Source organism: Macaca mulatta, chromosome 1, assembly GCF_049350105.2.
Source record: "Macaca mulatta isolate MMU2019108-1 chromosome 1, T2T-MMU8v2.0, whole genome shotgun sequence".
NCBI lineage: Eukaryota > Metazoa > Chordata > Mammalia > Primates > Cercopithecidae > Macaca > Macaca mulatta.
The window spans coordinates 189360630-189376552 of NC_133406.1; the positions used below are offsets into that span (position 1 = coordinate 189360630).

The following is a 15923-nucleotide window of genomic DNA, read 5'->3' on the forward strand; positions in this document are numbered from 1 at the left end:
GGCCTGGAAGTTAGGATCTCTGGGTCAGTCCAGCCTCATCCCCTTTTCTCTGTGACTCTGAGCAAGTCCCTACCTTCTCTGAGCCTCTTTTTAGTAAAATAAGGACCTTGTTATGGACCAGATAAGTGTTTCTCAAATGTGCACTGACCCTTACTGATATTTGCCACAAGCACGGACCTCTCTTTTATAATGTATATATTACTTTTCTCAAAAGTGACTCATGACTTTTACTGAAATTGATTCAAAGGAAACATGTCTACACAAACCTCCATATTATTTGGCATGATAAGAACATAATCATAAAAATAAATACCACAAGGGCCCAGCCACCTTTTGGAAAGCCCAGCTAGACTATGTGGTGGGCCCGGGTTCAGCCAGGGCTGCCTCTTTCTGAGAAAGGGGGCTCAGGGTGAGAGAGTTCAAACCCCGCGAGCAAAGGACTGGGGATTTCTCCTGGGCACCACCAAAGGATAGAAAGATAACTGAGAAGGGAAAACGCTCACGGTGACTCAGTGTTTCCTGGCGCCTGCCCACGGACCCCTGAAATCTTGGCTGCCCTCTGCTGTCTGAGCTTTGGAAAACATTGGCTAGAGGCTGTGAAGGTCTCTTTCAGTTTTGTTTCCTTAAGAAAGCACATGGGTCATGAGTAGGACTTCAGGATGATGAAGGGAGGGCCCAGAGGTGAGGCAGTGTGGCCGGGCCAGGCGGGTTGCGGGACCTACTATGCCAGCCTGGGCTTCCTCTTTATCTCGAAGGCAGGGGAGCCATGGAGGGTTTGAGGCAGGAGTGAGGCAGGTCAGATTTGTGTTTTAGAAAGAACGAGAATGCTCTCGAGGACAGACCAGGGCAGAGACTGCAGGCAGGGAAACAAGGTGGGGGGTCTGCCCCCAGCCCCTCCCCAGCCAGGCTCTGGAGGCTTCTCCCCCAGGAAGCCTTCCCAGACCCCACCTGTGCCCTGAGCCCGTGGCTGGGATCATCCACCTCCGTGTCTCTCGTGCTCCCAGCCAGACCTGGGTTGCTAGAGCCCTCAATACCCATTGCAGGGCAGCTGAGCCGGTGACTATAGGGAGGGTGGGGAAGGGGCTGTGGAGAAGGTGGGGGACACCTGAGACCCGCCAGGCCTTTGTCCTGGCCTTGGCAGCCATGTCCCCTTCCCCCAGGAATGTGCTGGGGCACTGAGGGGCAGCCCCTTGCTCAGGGCCACGCAGCTGACCCGGCCTCCAGGGTTCCAGCGCTCTTCCGCCCCTTTGCTGGCAGCACTGCCCACACAGCTGTCCAGCTGCCTCCCAGGCCCCTGCCCTCTCTGGGAGCCTCACCCACCCTCCCGTCCCCTCAGGACTATGGGCTGCTGCAGCTGGAGGAGGGCGCGTCAGGACACAGCTTCCGCGCTGTGCTGTGTGTCATGCTCCTGCTGTGCTACCACACCTTCCTCACCTTCGTGCTCGGTAGGTGCCCCTGTACAGGGGGACCTGGGGCCCTGGGGTTTGGTCGTCTCCAAGGGGGCAGGAGAATGAGGGACTACAGACCCTGCTCATGCCCCTGCGGCTAGGGATAGGGGTACTGAAACCAGAAACAGAGCCACATCCACTGTCCTGGGGACTGGCCTGCTGACGCCCACTGCCTCACAGTGTGACTAGGTTCCAGCCTCAGTTTTCTCATCTGTGAAATGGGGGGGTGGTGCCTACCCTGTGGAGGGTGTGAAGACACTGTGTACAGCACCTTATGGTTCTGGGCACAGCCTTGGTGGACACAGGCTCCTGGTTATCGAGCCCTGTGAAGTGCTTGGGGCGATATCTGCACTGCCTTATATAATCCTCATGTCACCCTAGGGACAGGGAGAATTATCATCCCCATTTCACAGAGGGGTAAGGGGAGACCCCGGGAAGCCCCTACTGGGTTGCTGGCAGGATCACAGGAGCCAGGAGTGCTGACATGTTCTGTGTCTCCCCCACCACCTCCTCCAGGTACTGGGAACGTCAACATCGAGGAGGCCGAGAAGCTCTTGAAGCCCTACCTGAACCGGTACCCTAAGGTGAGCCCCATGCGCTGCCCGGTACCTCCAGCCCACAGACACCCACAGACCCCCACGGACCCACACGGACTTGCATATGTGTCATTGCAGGGTGCCATCTTCCTGTTCTTCGCAGGGCGGATTGAAGTCATTAAAGGCAACATTGATGCAGTGAGTGATGGGGGTCTGGGCCGGGGCTGGGGATCCCTCGGGCTCTCCCAGGCCAGCAGTAAGTCAGGCCCATGTGACATACTCAGGGACAGGACAGACTGGGAGGGGGTCCCCAAGAGAGAACCAACCAGAGAGCAGGAGAGGGAGAGGCCCTTTGGACAGAGCAGCCTGGGAAGATGGAGGAGGAGGCATTTGTGGTGCCTGGGATTTTGACTGGGAGATATAGGACTGCAGCATTGCAGTGGAAGGAGGTGCGGGGAGGTGCTTGAGGGAGGCAGAGGTTAGGAAAGCCCATCTGTTTAGGGCATGGCCATTAGGCTGGAGTCTGGTACCTCCCCTCCATTATAGCTCTGTCCTGTTCTTTCAATTTGTTACAAAAAACCAGAGTCCCAGGCGGGGACTGTATTTGGGCCCAAGGTCATGTAAGACTTAGGAGGTAAAACCAGAACTGGAGGCCAGATCTCCTGGCTCCTGGGGCCCCACCTGAGCCTAGCACAGGGTTGGACCACCATGACCTGGAGAGGCCTGGTCTGCTGTGGTGTTGGGAGGTGCAGAGGATGCAGAGGGGTTGGGGCTGGGTGGGCACCCATCAGGCTGACCAGAAGGTGCCTGCAGGCCATCCGGCGTTTCGAGGAGTGCTGTGAGGCCCAGCAGCACTGGAAGCAGTTCCACCACATGTGCTACTGGGAGCTGATGTGGTGCTTCACCTACAAGGGCCAGTGGAAGATGTCCTACTTCTACGCCGACCTGCTCAGCAAGGAGAACTGCTGGTCCAAGGTGGGCTGATGCCACGTGTTAGGAGCATTGGGTGAACAGGGCTGACTGTGTGCCTCCAGACCAGGGGCCAAATCCCTAACTAAACACAGATGTCTCAGCTGAAATCTAACATAACCGTAAATTCTAATAGGACTCAGGCTTGGAAGGAACTAAAGACCACAAGAGAAACTTCTGAACCACAGTGTGTAACAAAGAGACTTCTAGTCACAAAGGACAGAAACATGGCTCCCTCTGTCCAACAGAACTGTCTCTATGGTAGAAATGTTCTACTTCTGCACTGCCCACATATGGTAGTCACCAGTCACATGTACACAGTGAGCACATGAAATGTGCCTAGTGCAGCTGGGAAACTGATTGCTTTCAGTTTTACTTAATTCAATTAACTAAATGTTAAATTTAAATAGCCTGTAGGGCTAGTGGCCACTATATTGGACTTATGCAATTCCAAAACACAAAAGGCTCATATAACTGAACATTCTTGGCACTTCCGACTTCAGGTAGGGCTGGATCCAGGAATTCAAATGAAATGTCTGGCTTGGTCTTTCCATCTGTGACTGTGCTCTATCCTGTGACATCTTTGTTTCTGCGACATCTTTGCAGGAAGCTTCTCTCCATGTGACAGGCAAGGTGGCCATGGGCTGCTTCTACTCACATCCTCCCCTTGGTTTCAACCAGAGTCCCACAATTCAGCCTCACTGGTCTGACTTGTCACGTGCCAATGCCTGGAACAGAGGGGTGGGAAGATTCTTCATGGGCTGAGAGTAGGAGAGGAGTGGTTCCACAGAAGAAAATGATGCACCCAGAAATAGTGGAGGGATTACAAGATGCCATATAGGCAAAACAAAGCCAAACAGATGCTTGCCTACCAAAGATGAAATTTATCATGGTAAGTATTGAAATAAGTGTTAGCTTGTACCATCATAGTAATGATAGTGCAGAAATTGGAACCAAGAGTCTTAGAACCACCTAGCTCAGCAAACGTCTAATCTGTTATTTGTAAATACACAGGACATGTGTCTTCATGGCTTCATCCCCTGCCCATAGCAGACATTGCTAATCAATCCTCTGCCATGAGCCTGGCTGTGACCTTAGATGCTTTCCCTGCAAAGCTCCAGGCAGCTGTTAGAACTGACCCGCATTGGCACCTGTTAGGAGACCTGTCATCTGCATCTGGTCCCTCCCCCTCCTCCACATGGAGGTCTCTTTTCAGTAGCCCTGCCTGGGGACCAAGCTGGAGGGGAATTCTCTGGGTCTGGGGCAGGTGGGGCTAGGGAAGGGAACAGGCTTCTACTGAGCTCTCAACGTGTCTGGCTCCTGTCCTGTCCTCCACACCACACCCAGTGAGGAGAAGTTATTATCTCCATTGGGCACATGAGGGCCACTGACACTAAGCGAGGACTGTGACTTTCCCACCCACATGGCTGTTGGTGACAGACACTGGATTTGAGGACAGTCCTGTGTGACTCAGAGGCCTCTGCTTCTCTCTTGCTCCTAGAGTCCTCCCGAGGAGTCGGGGCTTGCCCTGAGCCCACCCTGCTACTGAAGGTGCTTCCTCAGGCCCAGCTCCCATGGCCCCCACACCCCCTCCTACTCCCAACAAGGACAAAGCCTCAGGGAACCTTTTTTCTTTTTTGAGAGATAGGGTCTTGCTATGTTGGTCAGGCTGGTCTTGAACTCCTGGGCCCAAGCAATCTTCCCATCCCTGCCTCCTAAAGTGCTGGGACTCCAGGCCTTAGGGAACCTTTTTGAACTGAAAGTGACTCTTGAAGCCTTCCTGTAGAGTGAGGTGGGTGGCTGGGGCTAACCACATGGGGAAAGGGAGACCTGGTGGGGGCACACAGCTGCTATATAGAGGAACAGAAGGTGGGCCAGGCCTCCCAGCTGTCAGCAAGTCTGGCTCAGTTCCTAGCCCGCTGGGGTGGCCAGTCCCGCTCTCTCTGCAACACTCTCCTCCTGAGGACTTCCTGTGAAAAACGGGGGTTGTAACACTCTTGAGTTCTGGGGCCCCACCCATTTCTAATCTCCAGAACTTGGCCATCGCAGACTCCACCAACTTATAGTCCTGGGGCCTGGGCCTCTGGCCATTGCCATAGGCACCACCCGCTCTGTGCAGGCAGTGCCCCTCTCTGCCAGGATCCTCCGAGGTCAGCTGCTGGGTCTGACCCGCAGACCCTGACTGAGTGATGGATGAACAGAGTACGCAGACACAGGCTTGCCTGTCAGCAGATAGGGGACCCTTGCCAGAGTTAGCAGCAGCCCCCATAAGCCGGCCATGCTTGCATTTATTTAGTACAGATGTAATGACAAAGGCCTAAAGCAAACTCCATTTCTGGGTAATTAACATTGTGCCCCCCGCCCCACCCCCGGAGAGAGCAGTCCTCTGCTCCGATGATTAAAGGCCAGGTTCTGAGGCCTAAGTAAACTAACTTATCTAGATCAATTCCCTTCTTGTTATCTACTCTGAGAGAACTCAGCTGTCTTCAGCCACATCCTTTCCCAAAGCTTTTGCAAAACCTCCCAGCCTTCCAAGAAGGTTTGCTGCTTTATATAATTTTTCCCACCCTGACCTATCTCCTACAGTCAGCCCTGTGGAGGCCTTTGTGTTTCCCCCAGTGCTGGCAGCCTGGAGGCTTAGATGGCCAGAAACAAGGCGGTGACAGTGGCCTGCTCAGGGCTTGGGAAACCCAAGGAGCTAAAGGCATCCTCGGGCAACCCAAGAGGACAGGAAGGCTTCTGAGGAGAGACCTCTGAGGTGGGTCTTGGAGAGGAAGGATTTAGGGAGGCAGAGTGGAGGAAGTGAGAGGACACCCCAAGCCGAGAGGGCGGCAGGACCAAAGGCTCAGAAGCCAGAGCGTTGCGGAGGGGCTCTGTGCCATGGGGTGAAGAGTCTGCACAGCAGAAGAGCAGGGGGCCTGTATCAGGGGAGACAGCTGCTCTTTCCCCCCCGTGTGGCTGCCATACTTCTCTGGAGGGCTGGGGCATCCACAACTCTCAGTCACAGCCTCCATCCTAACCCTGCTGGTGCTGTGAGGGTGAGCTGTCTGTGGGCAGGAGGGAAGGCTCTTGGAGGTGAGCCTGGTGGAGAAGGGATAATGGCATCCCAGGCCGAGGAACAGCACAGGCAGAGGCCCGAGGAGAGTTTAAGGAGTGTAGGGGAGGAAATGGCAGAAGATGAGCCAGAAAAAGAAAGGTTAGGGCAGGCCATGGAGGACGTGAGTGGCTGTTTGGGCTTTATCTAGCAGTAGGGGAGCCCTGGCAGGCTTGTGGCTTAGATAGGTGCTTTAGGAAGCCCACCAGCAGTTGCTGGGCCATCCCCAGCAGGACTTGCCAGGTCCTGTTCTAGGCCAGGAAATACAAGAGTGAGCAGGAAAAGACCCCCTCTGAAGGCTCACATCCTAGTGGGGAGAGAGACAAGAAACACAGATATGCAATATAACATGATGTCTGGTTCCAGTAAGAGAAGTGAAGAACAAGCGAGGCCGGGCGCAGGGAGTGACGGGAGGGGCTCCTTTGTAAGGGGAGGTCAGGGGAGGCCTGTCTCAGAGGACACCAGAATGGAGCGCAGGAGCAGCGCATGGCAGTCACAAAGCAGGCCATTTGGGCAGAGGGAGCTGTATAGGGCAGGGCAGGAGTGTGTTCGATGTGTCCTGGGAGCAGCCCGGAGGCCGTCGTATGGCTAGAGTGTGGCAGGTGTCGGGGAAACAGTAGATGTCTCCTGAGTGTGATGGGATACAACCAGATTTCCAGAAGGGACTGACGTGAGCTGACTTAAAAAGGTCAGCGTGCGAAATGGCTTGCAGGGGACAGGAGTGGGAGCAGGGAGACAGGAGACAATGTGTACCAGGACAGCAGAAAGACATCCCGGGTAGCCTGGAACAGGGAGACGGTGTGGAGATGGTGGCAGTGCGATAATGAGAGCGTAGGGCAAGGCCAGCAGGATCCTAGAGTGAGACGGGAGGTAAAGTCACTGGGACTTGGTGCCTCCACGTCAGGGGCAGGGGAAAGGGAGAGGACAAGGGCAACCCGGGAGGTTAAAGATGGGACCGGGGCCAGGCGCAGTGGCTCATGCCTGTAATCCCAGCACTTTGGGAGGCTGAGGCGGGCGGATAGCTTGAGGTCAGGAGTTTGAAACCAGCCTGGCCAACATGGTGAAACCCCGTCTCTACTAAAAAATACAAAAATTGCCAGACGTGGTGGTGCATGCTTGTAGTCTCAGCTACAAGCCGGGAGGCGGAGGTTGCAGTGAGCCGAGATCGCGCCATTGCACTCCAGCCTCAGTCTGGGAGACAGAGCAAGACCATCTCAAAAAAAAAAAAAAAGGTGGGACCGGGAACAGGTTTCAGGGAGGGAGACTCTTCCCACAAAGACCAGCTTTTCCTCATGCTGTAAAGGGCGGGTTGAGGCCCGGGCATGGGTGGGGCTGCCAGGTGGAGGCCGCTTTCCGCCTGCTCTAGGCAGGACTCCCGGATGTCCGGCGCCCTTTCCTCTCCACCCTTTCTTAGCCAAGAGGCAAGAGCTATGGTTCGGAACATGGCCACCTGAGGGCAGCACAGAGCCAGGCTCCTGTCTCAGGACTTCTGAGGAAGGGGCGTGGCGTGCAGGGAGAACTGGGTGGGGTAGGGGGTTCTCCCGCAGGGCCACGGTTTCACTGTCAGGGCTGGCTGTGCATCTAGTGGGCAAGGCCGTAGGGTCGACTCCCGGCTCTGCCCCAGTAGCTCTGGGGTCCCAGGAAGCAGAGGTAGGGTACGGACTCCTTTCTGGCATTGGCTTTGGGATCAAGCGAGGTGCCGGATTTGATGTGCCTGGCACACAGCAAGGCAGATAGTTCTACCAGAGTGGCCCGAGCTGAGCCGACCCAGGCCCTGCTCACGTTTCTGGCTCAAGCCTCTTTTTTTTTACAGCCCGTGCTTCATCGTCTATTGATAATCCACACACATCCTGTCGCCTCCTGGCTTTGCTCAGCCCCTTCCCCTTGGCTGTAAGGCCCTGTCTGGGGCCTCAGGGAATTTCCCCATTGCCCTTCAGGGGCCCACTCTGAAGGTGTTGCTTCCCGGAAACCCCGATTGAGCCCCTGTCCTTGTGTGTCTGCCGCAGCCTCAGCCTGTCCTACCCATTACTAGTTGCATGGGTTCTTCTTGCCACTGCTTCAAGTGGAGAAGAAGGTGGCTGCTTTGACATGGGTTGTCCTGGATTCCGGTCTTCAAGTTGCTTCAACTTCTTACCTTCGTTTTTCCCCTGGGGCTTGGAGACAATGCGAGCTCCTATGCTGGGCCACGTGAGGTCCGTCTGCAGATTCCAGCCGGGCTGGGGCTGGAGGAGGGCTGCTCACACCTGGCTGTTGCTCTGTCTCACACAGGCCACCTACATTTACATGAAGGCCGCCTACCTCAGCATGTTTGGTAAGGAGGAGTACAAGCCATTCGGGGACGACGAAGTGGAATTATTTAGGTGGGTCTCACCATCGTGCTCCCACTGTGTAGGCCGCTATGGACAGACCAGCCAGGCTATCCTGAGCTGTGGGCACTGCGGAGGGAGGAGTAGGGTGACTCCCTGCCCTCACCCCAGGACTGACCCACCTGCGTGTCCTCCCCTCCCATTGCCACCCCATGCTGCTGCTACTGGTGGTTGGAGCCCTTTGAATTTCTTCAGAAGCTTTCTTTCACAGAAATGGTTTTGTCAATATCATCTCCCTCCAAGTCTCTTTCATGTGGGCAGTAGGACAGATATGGCCACCAAGGTCCGGGGAGGGAAGGTCTTTCACTCTGCTGAGTTAACCTGAGACACTCAGAGAAGCACAGTGGAGAGCTGAGAGTCGAAATCGAACAAACAGGAGTAAACCCAGCCTCTGCTTGTTCTTAGCTGTGTCACCTGGGACAACTTCGGCATCTGTAAAATGGGAATAACAACCTCCACCTCGCAGCACTGTTTTGCAAATCAACTAGATAATAAATGTAAAGAGCCTGGCATAGAACTAGGAGCCTAGAAGCTGCCCGCTAAGTGGTGGCTGTTTTCATTCTTCCTGTACCACCGTATTTGCTTCCTGTGAAGCATCTTTAGAGCAGAGCTCAGCCGTGGCAGGTGGAGGATGGAGCTTGGAGCCTTCCTCCAGTCTTGGTGAGGTTGACCCCAATTTGCAGACCTGGAAGTGGGTATAATATGGGCCTCCTAGGCTACTGCTGTCACAATAATAGGGCATTCATCACTTCCAGAGTGTCAGCTGCTACAGCAGGTTCCATGTCCCCTCTCAGATGACTCTTCCAGAAAGCCTAGGCGGCCAGGTGTCATTACCTTCATTTTAGAGATGAGGAAATTAAGGCCAAGAGAGGTTCTACAGTGAATAAGCAAACGAAGAGTTTGGGGGGACCTCACACCCACATCCAGCTGTTTCCTGTGCCTAAATGGCTCAGGCCTGAGGTCACAACCACACCCAGTGACTGTGGCAGAAATAGGAGGAGGGTGGGATGGAGCTGGGTGGGTGAGGCCCCAGATGTGGAGGCGTGCCTGGTGGCATACCGCATTTTGCTCTGTCCCTGGAAACAGCTGAGAAGGTGAAAACTCTAGAGTCAAGAGTTAATTAAGGGTTTGAGCTGTTTGGTGTTGGGTAGGTCGCACCCTTTCTCTGAGTGTTGGTCTCTCCTGTGAAATCGGGATTAAACTTCTCTTGAGTCCTCCCCGGAAATGGGGCCTGGGAGTGGAGGCGATAACTAGGAGGCAGGACTGGCCCAGGGGTGTTTGGCACACTGGCACCTCTGCCAGCTGGCGGGGAGGAACCCCTTGCCCAGCCATAGGAAGTGGCCAGGTCTTGGGGCAGGGTCTCTAAAATAAGACCATAGCCGCAGGCTATTTCAGACCTAAAAGGCTCTTTAGAGTCCAACACTGTCATTGTACGGATGGGGAAACTGAGGCCCAGAGAGGGGCCAAGCATGGCTAGGTAGGCTGGGGACCCTCCGCCCTCTCCTACTCTTTTTCATCCTCTCCCACCCTCCCCATCTCTTTTGCAGAGCTGTGCCAGGCCTGAAGCTCAAGATTGCTGGGAAATCTCTACCCACAGAGAAGTTTGCCATCCGGAAGTCCCGGCGCTACCTCTCCTCCAAACCTATCTCGCTGCCAGTGCCTGCTCTGGTGGGTAGGAGGTCTGGACTGGCACTGCCCTCCGGGTATAGGATTGTGAGGATTCACTGAGAGCCACAGCCAGGGGGAAGTGGATGAGGAGAAAGACCTTCATGCCTCAGGGACCTGGGGAGGGTTTCGCAATTCACCTGCGAGTCTGACCCAGCCTCTACCCCTTAGAAAGAGATGGTCCACTGGGGCTGGGAGTGGAGAGACAGGCAGGCTGCAGATAAGAGGCAGAGAGGGTCGCCCTCCTGGACAGATAGCCCCATGTCGCTGTGCCGAGGCAGAGGCATCACCCGGCTGCCTGTGATCCCAGCCTGACTGCTCCAGTCTTGTCACAATGATTTTCATTGTTTTCACGGTCCCCCTCACTGGGCCAGCGTCTTCACGTTATATTCAACTCTGAACTCACATAATAGCCAACATTGTTATTGAGCACTTGCTCTGTTCAAGGCTGCCCACACCCATTGCCTGTTGCCTCATTTGAGCCTCACATCAACCCTGTGAGTAGGCGCTGCTGGTATCTCCATTTTACAGATGGGGGTAACAAGACCTAACAGATCAGTAGAAAGATCAAATAACTTGCCCAGGTCACACAGCTGGTGAGTTGGAGTCAGAATTTGAACTCAGCAGTCTCGGCCCACAGCCTATATTCTGAGCCATGGTTGTGATGCTAATTCTATGCATGATTTGAGTAGGCATCCGATAAAGTTCCAGCTTGCTAAGAGTCCTTGTTATTCAAGTAGTAAGGGAGCCGGAAAAGTAGAAGGAAGCCTGCTTGAGAGACCTTTTTTTGGTCCTGGCTGTACTGTTCATTAACTGAATAGCCTTAGGTCGGTTCCCTCTTCCCCTTATGTAAAATGGCTATAATAATAGATTCCTTTCCCATTTCACAGAGCAGTTATGAGCATGAATAAGAAAAATGTGTTAAATACTTTATCAGTTGAAAAGGTCAATATTTGGCAGGGCGCGGTGGCTCATGCCTGTAATCCAAGCACTTTGGGAGGCCGAGGCGGGCGGATCATGAGGTCAGGAGATCGAGATCATCCTGGCTAACTTGGTGAAACCCTGTCTCTACTAAAAACACAAAAAATTAGCCAGGTGTGGTGGCAGGCGCCTGTAGTCCCAGCTTCTTGGGAGGCTGAGGCAGGAGAATGGTGTGAACCCAGGATGTGGAGCTTGCAGTGAGCCGAGATCACGCCACTGCACTCCAGCCTGGGCGACAGAGTAAGACTCTGTCTCAAAAAAAAGGTCAATATTTCTATAGTTTGATTCAGCATTTACAACCTGAGTATTTCTAAAGTTTTAAAATATTTTATGGTTTAAAATATACAATAGGCCAGTCATGGTGGCTCACGCCTGTAATCCCAGCACTTTGGGAGGCAGAGGCGGGCGGATCACCTGAGATCGGGTGTTTGAGACCAGCCTGACCAACATGGAGAAACCCCGTCTCTACTACAAATACAAAATTAGCCGGGTGTGGTGGTGCATGCCTGTAATCCCAGCTACTCGGGAGGCTGAGGCAGGAGACTCTCTTGAACCCAAGAGGTGGAGGTTGCCGAGATTGTGCCATTGCACTCCAGCCTGGGCAACAAGAGTGAAACTCCGTCTAAAAAAAAAAAAAAAAAAAAATCCAGTAAAGCTATTGTTATCAAGTGGAACAGGAGGATATTGTAGGAAGGGCAAGGGAAGCAACTATACCAAAAACTTAGGGGAGAATTTCCCAAACTGTAATCTGCAAAATACTATTTATGCATTAAATGATTTCATTTGGGAAAGACTGGCCTAAACACAGTTTATATACTATAGACTTTCTTGGAGTCTTATATATTAATCTAAGAAGAAGCTTAAAGATATGTTTTTTCTCTAACTTATTTGGCCACAGAATCATTTTTAATTTTAATTTTTATTTATTTGTGGGGAAGGGAAGAATCCTTTTTTAAAAAATGAAACATTTGCTGGCCGGGTGTGGTGGTTCATGCCTGTAATCCCAGAACTTTGGGAGGCCAAGGTAGGTGGATCATTTGAGAGCAGGAGTTCAAGACCAGCCTGGCCAACATGGTGAAGTCCCATCTTTACAAAAAATTCAAAAATTAGTGGGGCATGGTGTCATGCATCTGTAGTCCCTGTTCCTCAGGAGGCTGAGGTGGGAGGATAGCTTGAGCCCAGGAGGTCAAGGCTGCTGTGAGCTCTGATAGTGCCATTGCGCTCCAGCCTGGGTGACAGAGTGAGACCCTGTCTCTAAAATAAAATAAAATTAAACATTTGCTAACTTGGAACCAGAGAACAATTTGAGAAATACTGGTCTAAACTGAAATTCCCTTCCTAGAACATAATAACAAGAACCACAACAATAATGTCTTTCTAGAACTTTATGGCTACAAAGCGTTTTCACATCCATTACCTGGTTTGACAGTTTAGGAAATGCGCATTTAAGCAAACACAGTTACTATGAATGAAAGTTTAATTTAGTATTATTATTTTATTTTATTTATTTTTAAATATTTATTTTAGAGGTGGGGGTCTCACTGTGTCATACAGGCTGGAGTGTAGTGGTGATATCATAGCTCACTGCAGCCTCAAACTCCTGGGCTCAAAGGATCTTCTCATGTCAGCCTCCTAACTACAGGCGAGCACCCATGCTTAGCTACTATTTTTATTTTTTTGTAGAGACAGTATTTTACTGTGTTGCCCAAGGTGGTGGTGAACTCCAGGGCTCAAGAGATCCTCTCACCTCAGCCTCCCAAAGTGCTGGGATTACAGGCATGAGCCACCATGTTCAGCCTAATTTAGTATTCTGAGCTTCCTGGCAGTCAAGGCAAAAACAAACAAAGAAAAGGAACCAGTAACCTAACAAAGACAAGGTGGAAATAAATTTTTTTTTTTTTTTTTTTTTTTTTTTTTTTTTGAGACAAGAGTCTCACTCTGTCACCCAGGCTAGAATGCAGTGGGGTGATCATAGCTCACTGCAGCTTAGATTTCTTGGGCTCCAGCAATCCTCCCACCTAAGCCTCCCAAGTAGCTGGGACCCCAGGCTTGCACCACCATGCCTGGCTAATTTTTTTTTTTTTTTTTGGTGGAGATGGGGTTTTGCCATGTTGTCCAGGCTGGTCTCGAACTCCTGAGCTCAAGTGATCGTGATCCACCTGCCTAAGCCTCCCAAAGTGCTGGGATTACAGGTGTGAGCCACCATATCTGGCCCCAAGATTTTTTTTTTTTTTGACGGTGTCTCTGTCACCCAGGCTGGACTGCAATGGCGCCATCTTGGCTCACTGCAACCTCCGCCTCCTGGATTCAAGCAATTCTCCTGTCTCAGCCTCCTGAGTAGCTGGGATTACAGGCACGTGCCACCACACCCGGCTAGTTTTTGTATTTTTAGTAGAGATGGGGTTTCACCATGTTGGCCAGGCTGGTCTCGAACTCCTGACCTCAGGTGATCCACTCACCTTGGCCTCCCAAAGTGCTGGGATTACAGGCGTGAGCCACTGTGCCTGGCCCCCCAAAATTTTTTTAATTAAAAAAAAAAATCTAAGAAAAAGAAAAAAAGGAATCAGATGTGTTTTAAGAGTCTCAATGATGGTAACTTCATTCTAAAGGAAATGGAATATGAGTGTCATTATTTAGCCTGTTGCTTTGGGAGAATAGGAGTAGGAGAGAAGGTGACATAGCCTTAAATTCTGTTGTCCTGAAATGTGTGTATGGAGCATGGCCTGGTCCTCAAAGGACAGAAAGTGGCCCCAGAGAGGTTGGGAGAAAGGACGTAATAGCACTCAGGGAGGGCATGAGCAGAAAAATAGCTGGAAAACTTCGGCAGCTATGAGCAGTACAGTACGGACACTGGTCCATCTTACATCTGCACTGGGGTAAGGTGAGAGCTCAGTACGAAATCAACGATAAGGCTCCCATGATCCCCTCAGGCCCACAGCTTCACAGGCTGACTGAGACCTGTTATGGATGATTAGAGCTAGAAGGGCCTTTAGGGAACCTCTGATCTGAACTGCCCATTTTGTAGATGGGAAAACTGAGGCCCCATTAGGAAAGAAGCCTGGGACTAACTTGCCCTCCTGCCTTCAGGAAATGATGTACATCTGGAATGGCTACGCTGTGATTGGGAAGCAGCCGACACTCACAGATGGGATGCTTGAGATCATCACCAAGGCGGAAGAGATGCTGGAGAAAGGCCCAGGTGACTTCCCTCAGGCCCTTGAGCCTGCCAGGCTAGGTCAGGTCTTTACAGCTGAAGGTTCCCTTTGCCAAAAATGTCCTTCCCCCGTTCCCTACCCTGGCAATTCTCCTTTCCCTCTCTAGACTGAGCTCCTCCAAGCAGCTGTTCCTTGTCCCCTTGGTAGGGTCAAAGCCTCTGGGCTCCCACAGCCATGGGGCTTCCTTCAGTCCTGACCTCACTGTATTGTCATTGTCTCAGTATTTGCCTTTCCTTCTCAGATGTGACCCCCCCTGAGGACAGGGACCATGTCTGATTTACCTGTGTCCCTTTGACCTAGCACAGAGTAGGGGGCTCTATAAGTAACTGCTGGAGAAATGAACAAGTCTGTCTTTTTCCCTCACATCCCTATTTGCAGAGAACGAGTACTCAGTGGATGACGAGTGCTTGGTGAAATTGTTGAAAGGCCTGTGTCTGAAATACCTGGGCCGTGCCCGGGAGGCCGAGGAGAATTTTAGGAGCATCTCTGCCAAGTAAGTGCCTCTGCAGCTGCTCCTGCTGGGTCTGAGTCTCCTGGGTAGAATATTCAGGGCTTCTCCATCCTCATGCCCACTGCAGTGGCTGACCCTAGCCAACCCCCGCTCACCACACAGGTACTAAACTAGTGTCCACTCTTGCCAGGACTTGTGCCGGGACCTGTACAGATAATTCAGACCTAGCCTCCCAGTGCCACCAAATTGCGTGACTACAGGAGCACATACACGTTGTTTCGAGTGAACAGTGTGCCCTGGAGTTTGTAATTCAGCAACTCTGTCCTTGCCCTCGGGGAGGGCAATATGACAGATGGCAAGCTGTAGGCAGCCCAACCAAGGCTCATCAGGACCATGCTAGAGGAAAGCAGAGAGGACAGCAGGTGCCCGAGGAGGGACCTGAACTTCATGGGAGGTACTAGGAAAGGCTTTCCAAGGCTGACGTTGAAAGTGGGAAGTTCATCAGGCGGAGAAAGCAAGGGAGGACAGGTTTGAGGTGGAGTAGGGACAGCATGCACCACTGCATGGACACAGGAAAGACACCTGAGGCGGGGTGACGGCGATGGGGTCTTTGCCTGCCTGGGTGAAGTCATAGAGAGAAAAGATTGAAGATGAAATAAGGAGGGATAGAATGAGAAGGGCCTGGATGTTTTGTTCACAAGGCTAAATTGTATTCCAAAGAAGAGAGCTAGAAAGGGCACCGGGCAAGGAAGATATCTCCAGGGCAGCATGGAGGTCGGGTCAGAGGGGACAGGTCAGAGACAGGAGACTTTACAGTTCAATAAATCATTCAACCTGGAGAAAGGGAGGTTGGGACTTAGGTGGCGGTGGATTAAGGACATGACAGGAGCCATAAGTTGTCAGGGAGCTGGAGCCCAAGGTTACACACAGGATGGGAAGGCTTTGCTGTGGATCCCAGCCTTTCTATAGCTTGGTAGTGGGAACCTCCCAAAATTGCAGTTCAGGTTAGGAAATCCTCACGTGCAGTTTGGGAAAGGCTCAGGAGGAGGAACCTGAGCCATGTCTTCTGTTCTGCAGTGAAAAGAAGATTAAATATGACCACTACTTGATCCCAAACGCCCTGCTGGAGCTAGCCCTGCTGTTTATGGAGCAAGGCAGAAATGAAGAGGCCATCAAACTCTTGGAATCTGCCAAGTAA

At 52.3% G+C, this 15923-nt stretch overlaps 1 protein-coding gene across 1 annotated transcript in view; it reads left to right on the plus strand.

The window, feature by feature from the left end:
- Positions 1 to 15923, plus strand: part of TTC39A (tetratricopeptide repeat domain 39A) — a 43798-nt gene that overhangs the window by 26003 nt on the left and 1872 nt on the right. The window contains 9 exon segments of the mRNA XM_077957547.1: positions 1337 to 1445; positions 1965 to 2032; positions 2123 to 2182; positions 2798 to 2959; positions 8316 to 8407; positions 9961 to 10081; positions 14147 to 14258; positions 14653 to 14767; positions 15803 to 15919. Of these exon segments, the coding sequence (XP_077813673.1) occupies positions 1337 to 1445; positions 1965 to 2032; positions 2123 to 2182; positions 2798 to 2959; positions 8316 to 8407; positions 9961 to 10081; positions 14147 to 14258; positions 14653 to 14767; positions 15803 to 15919 (956 nt within the window).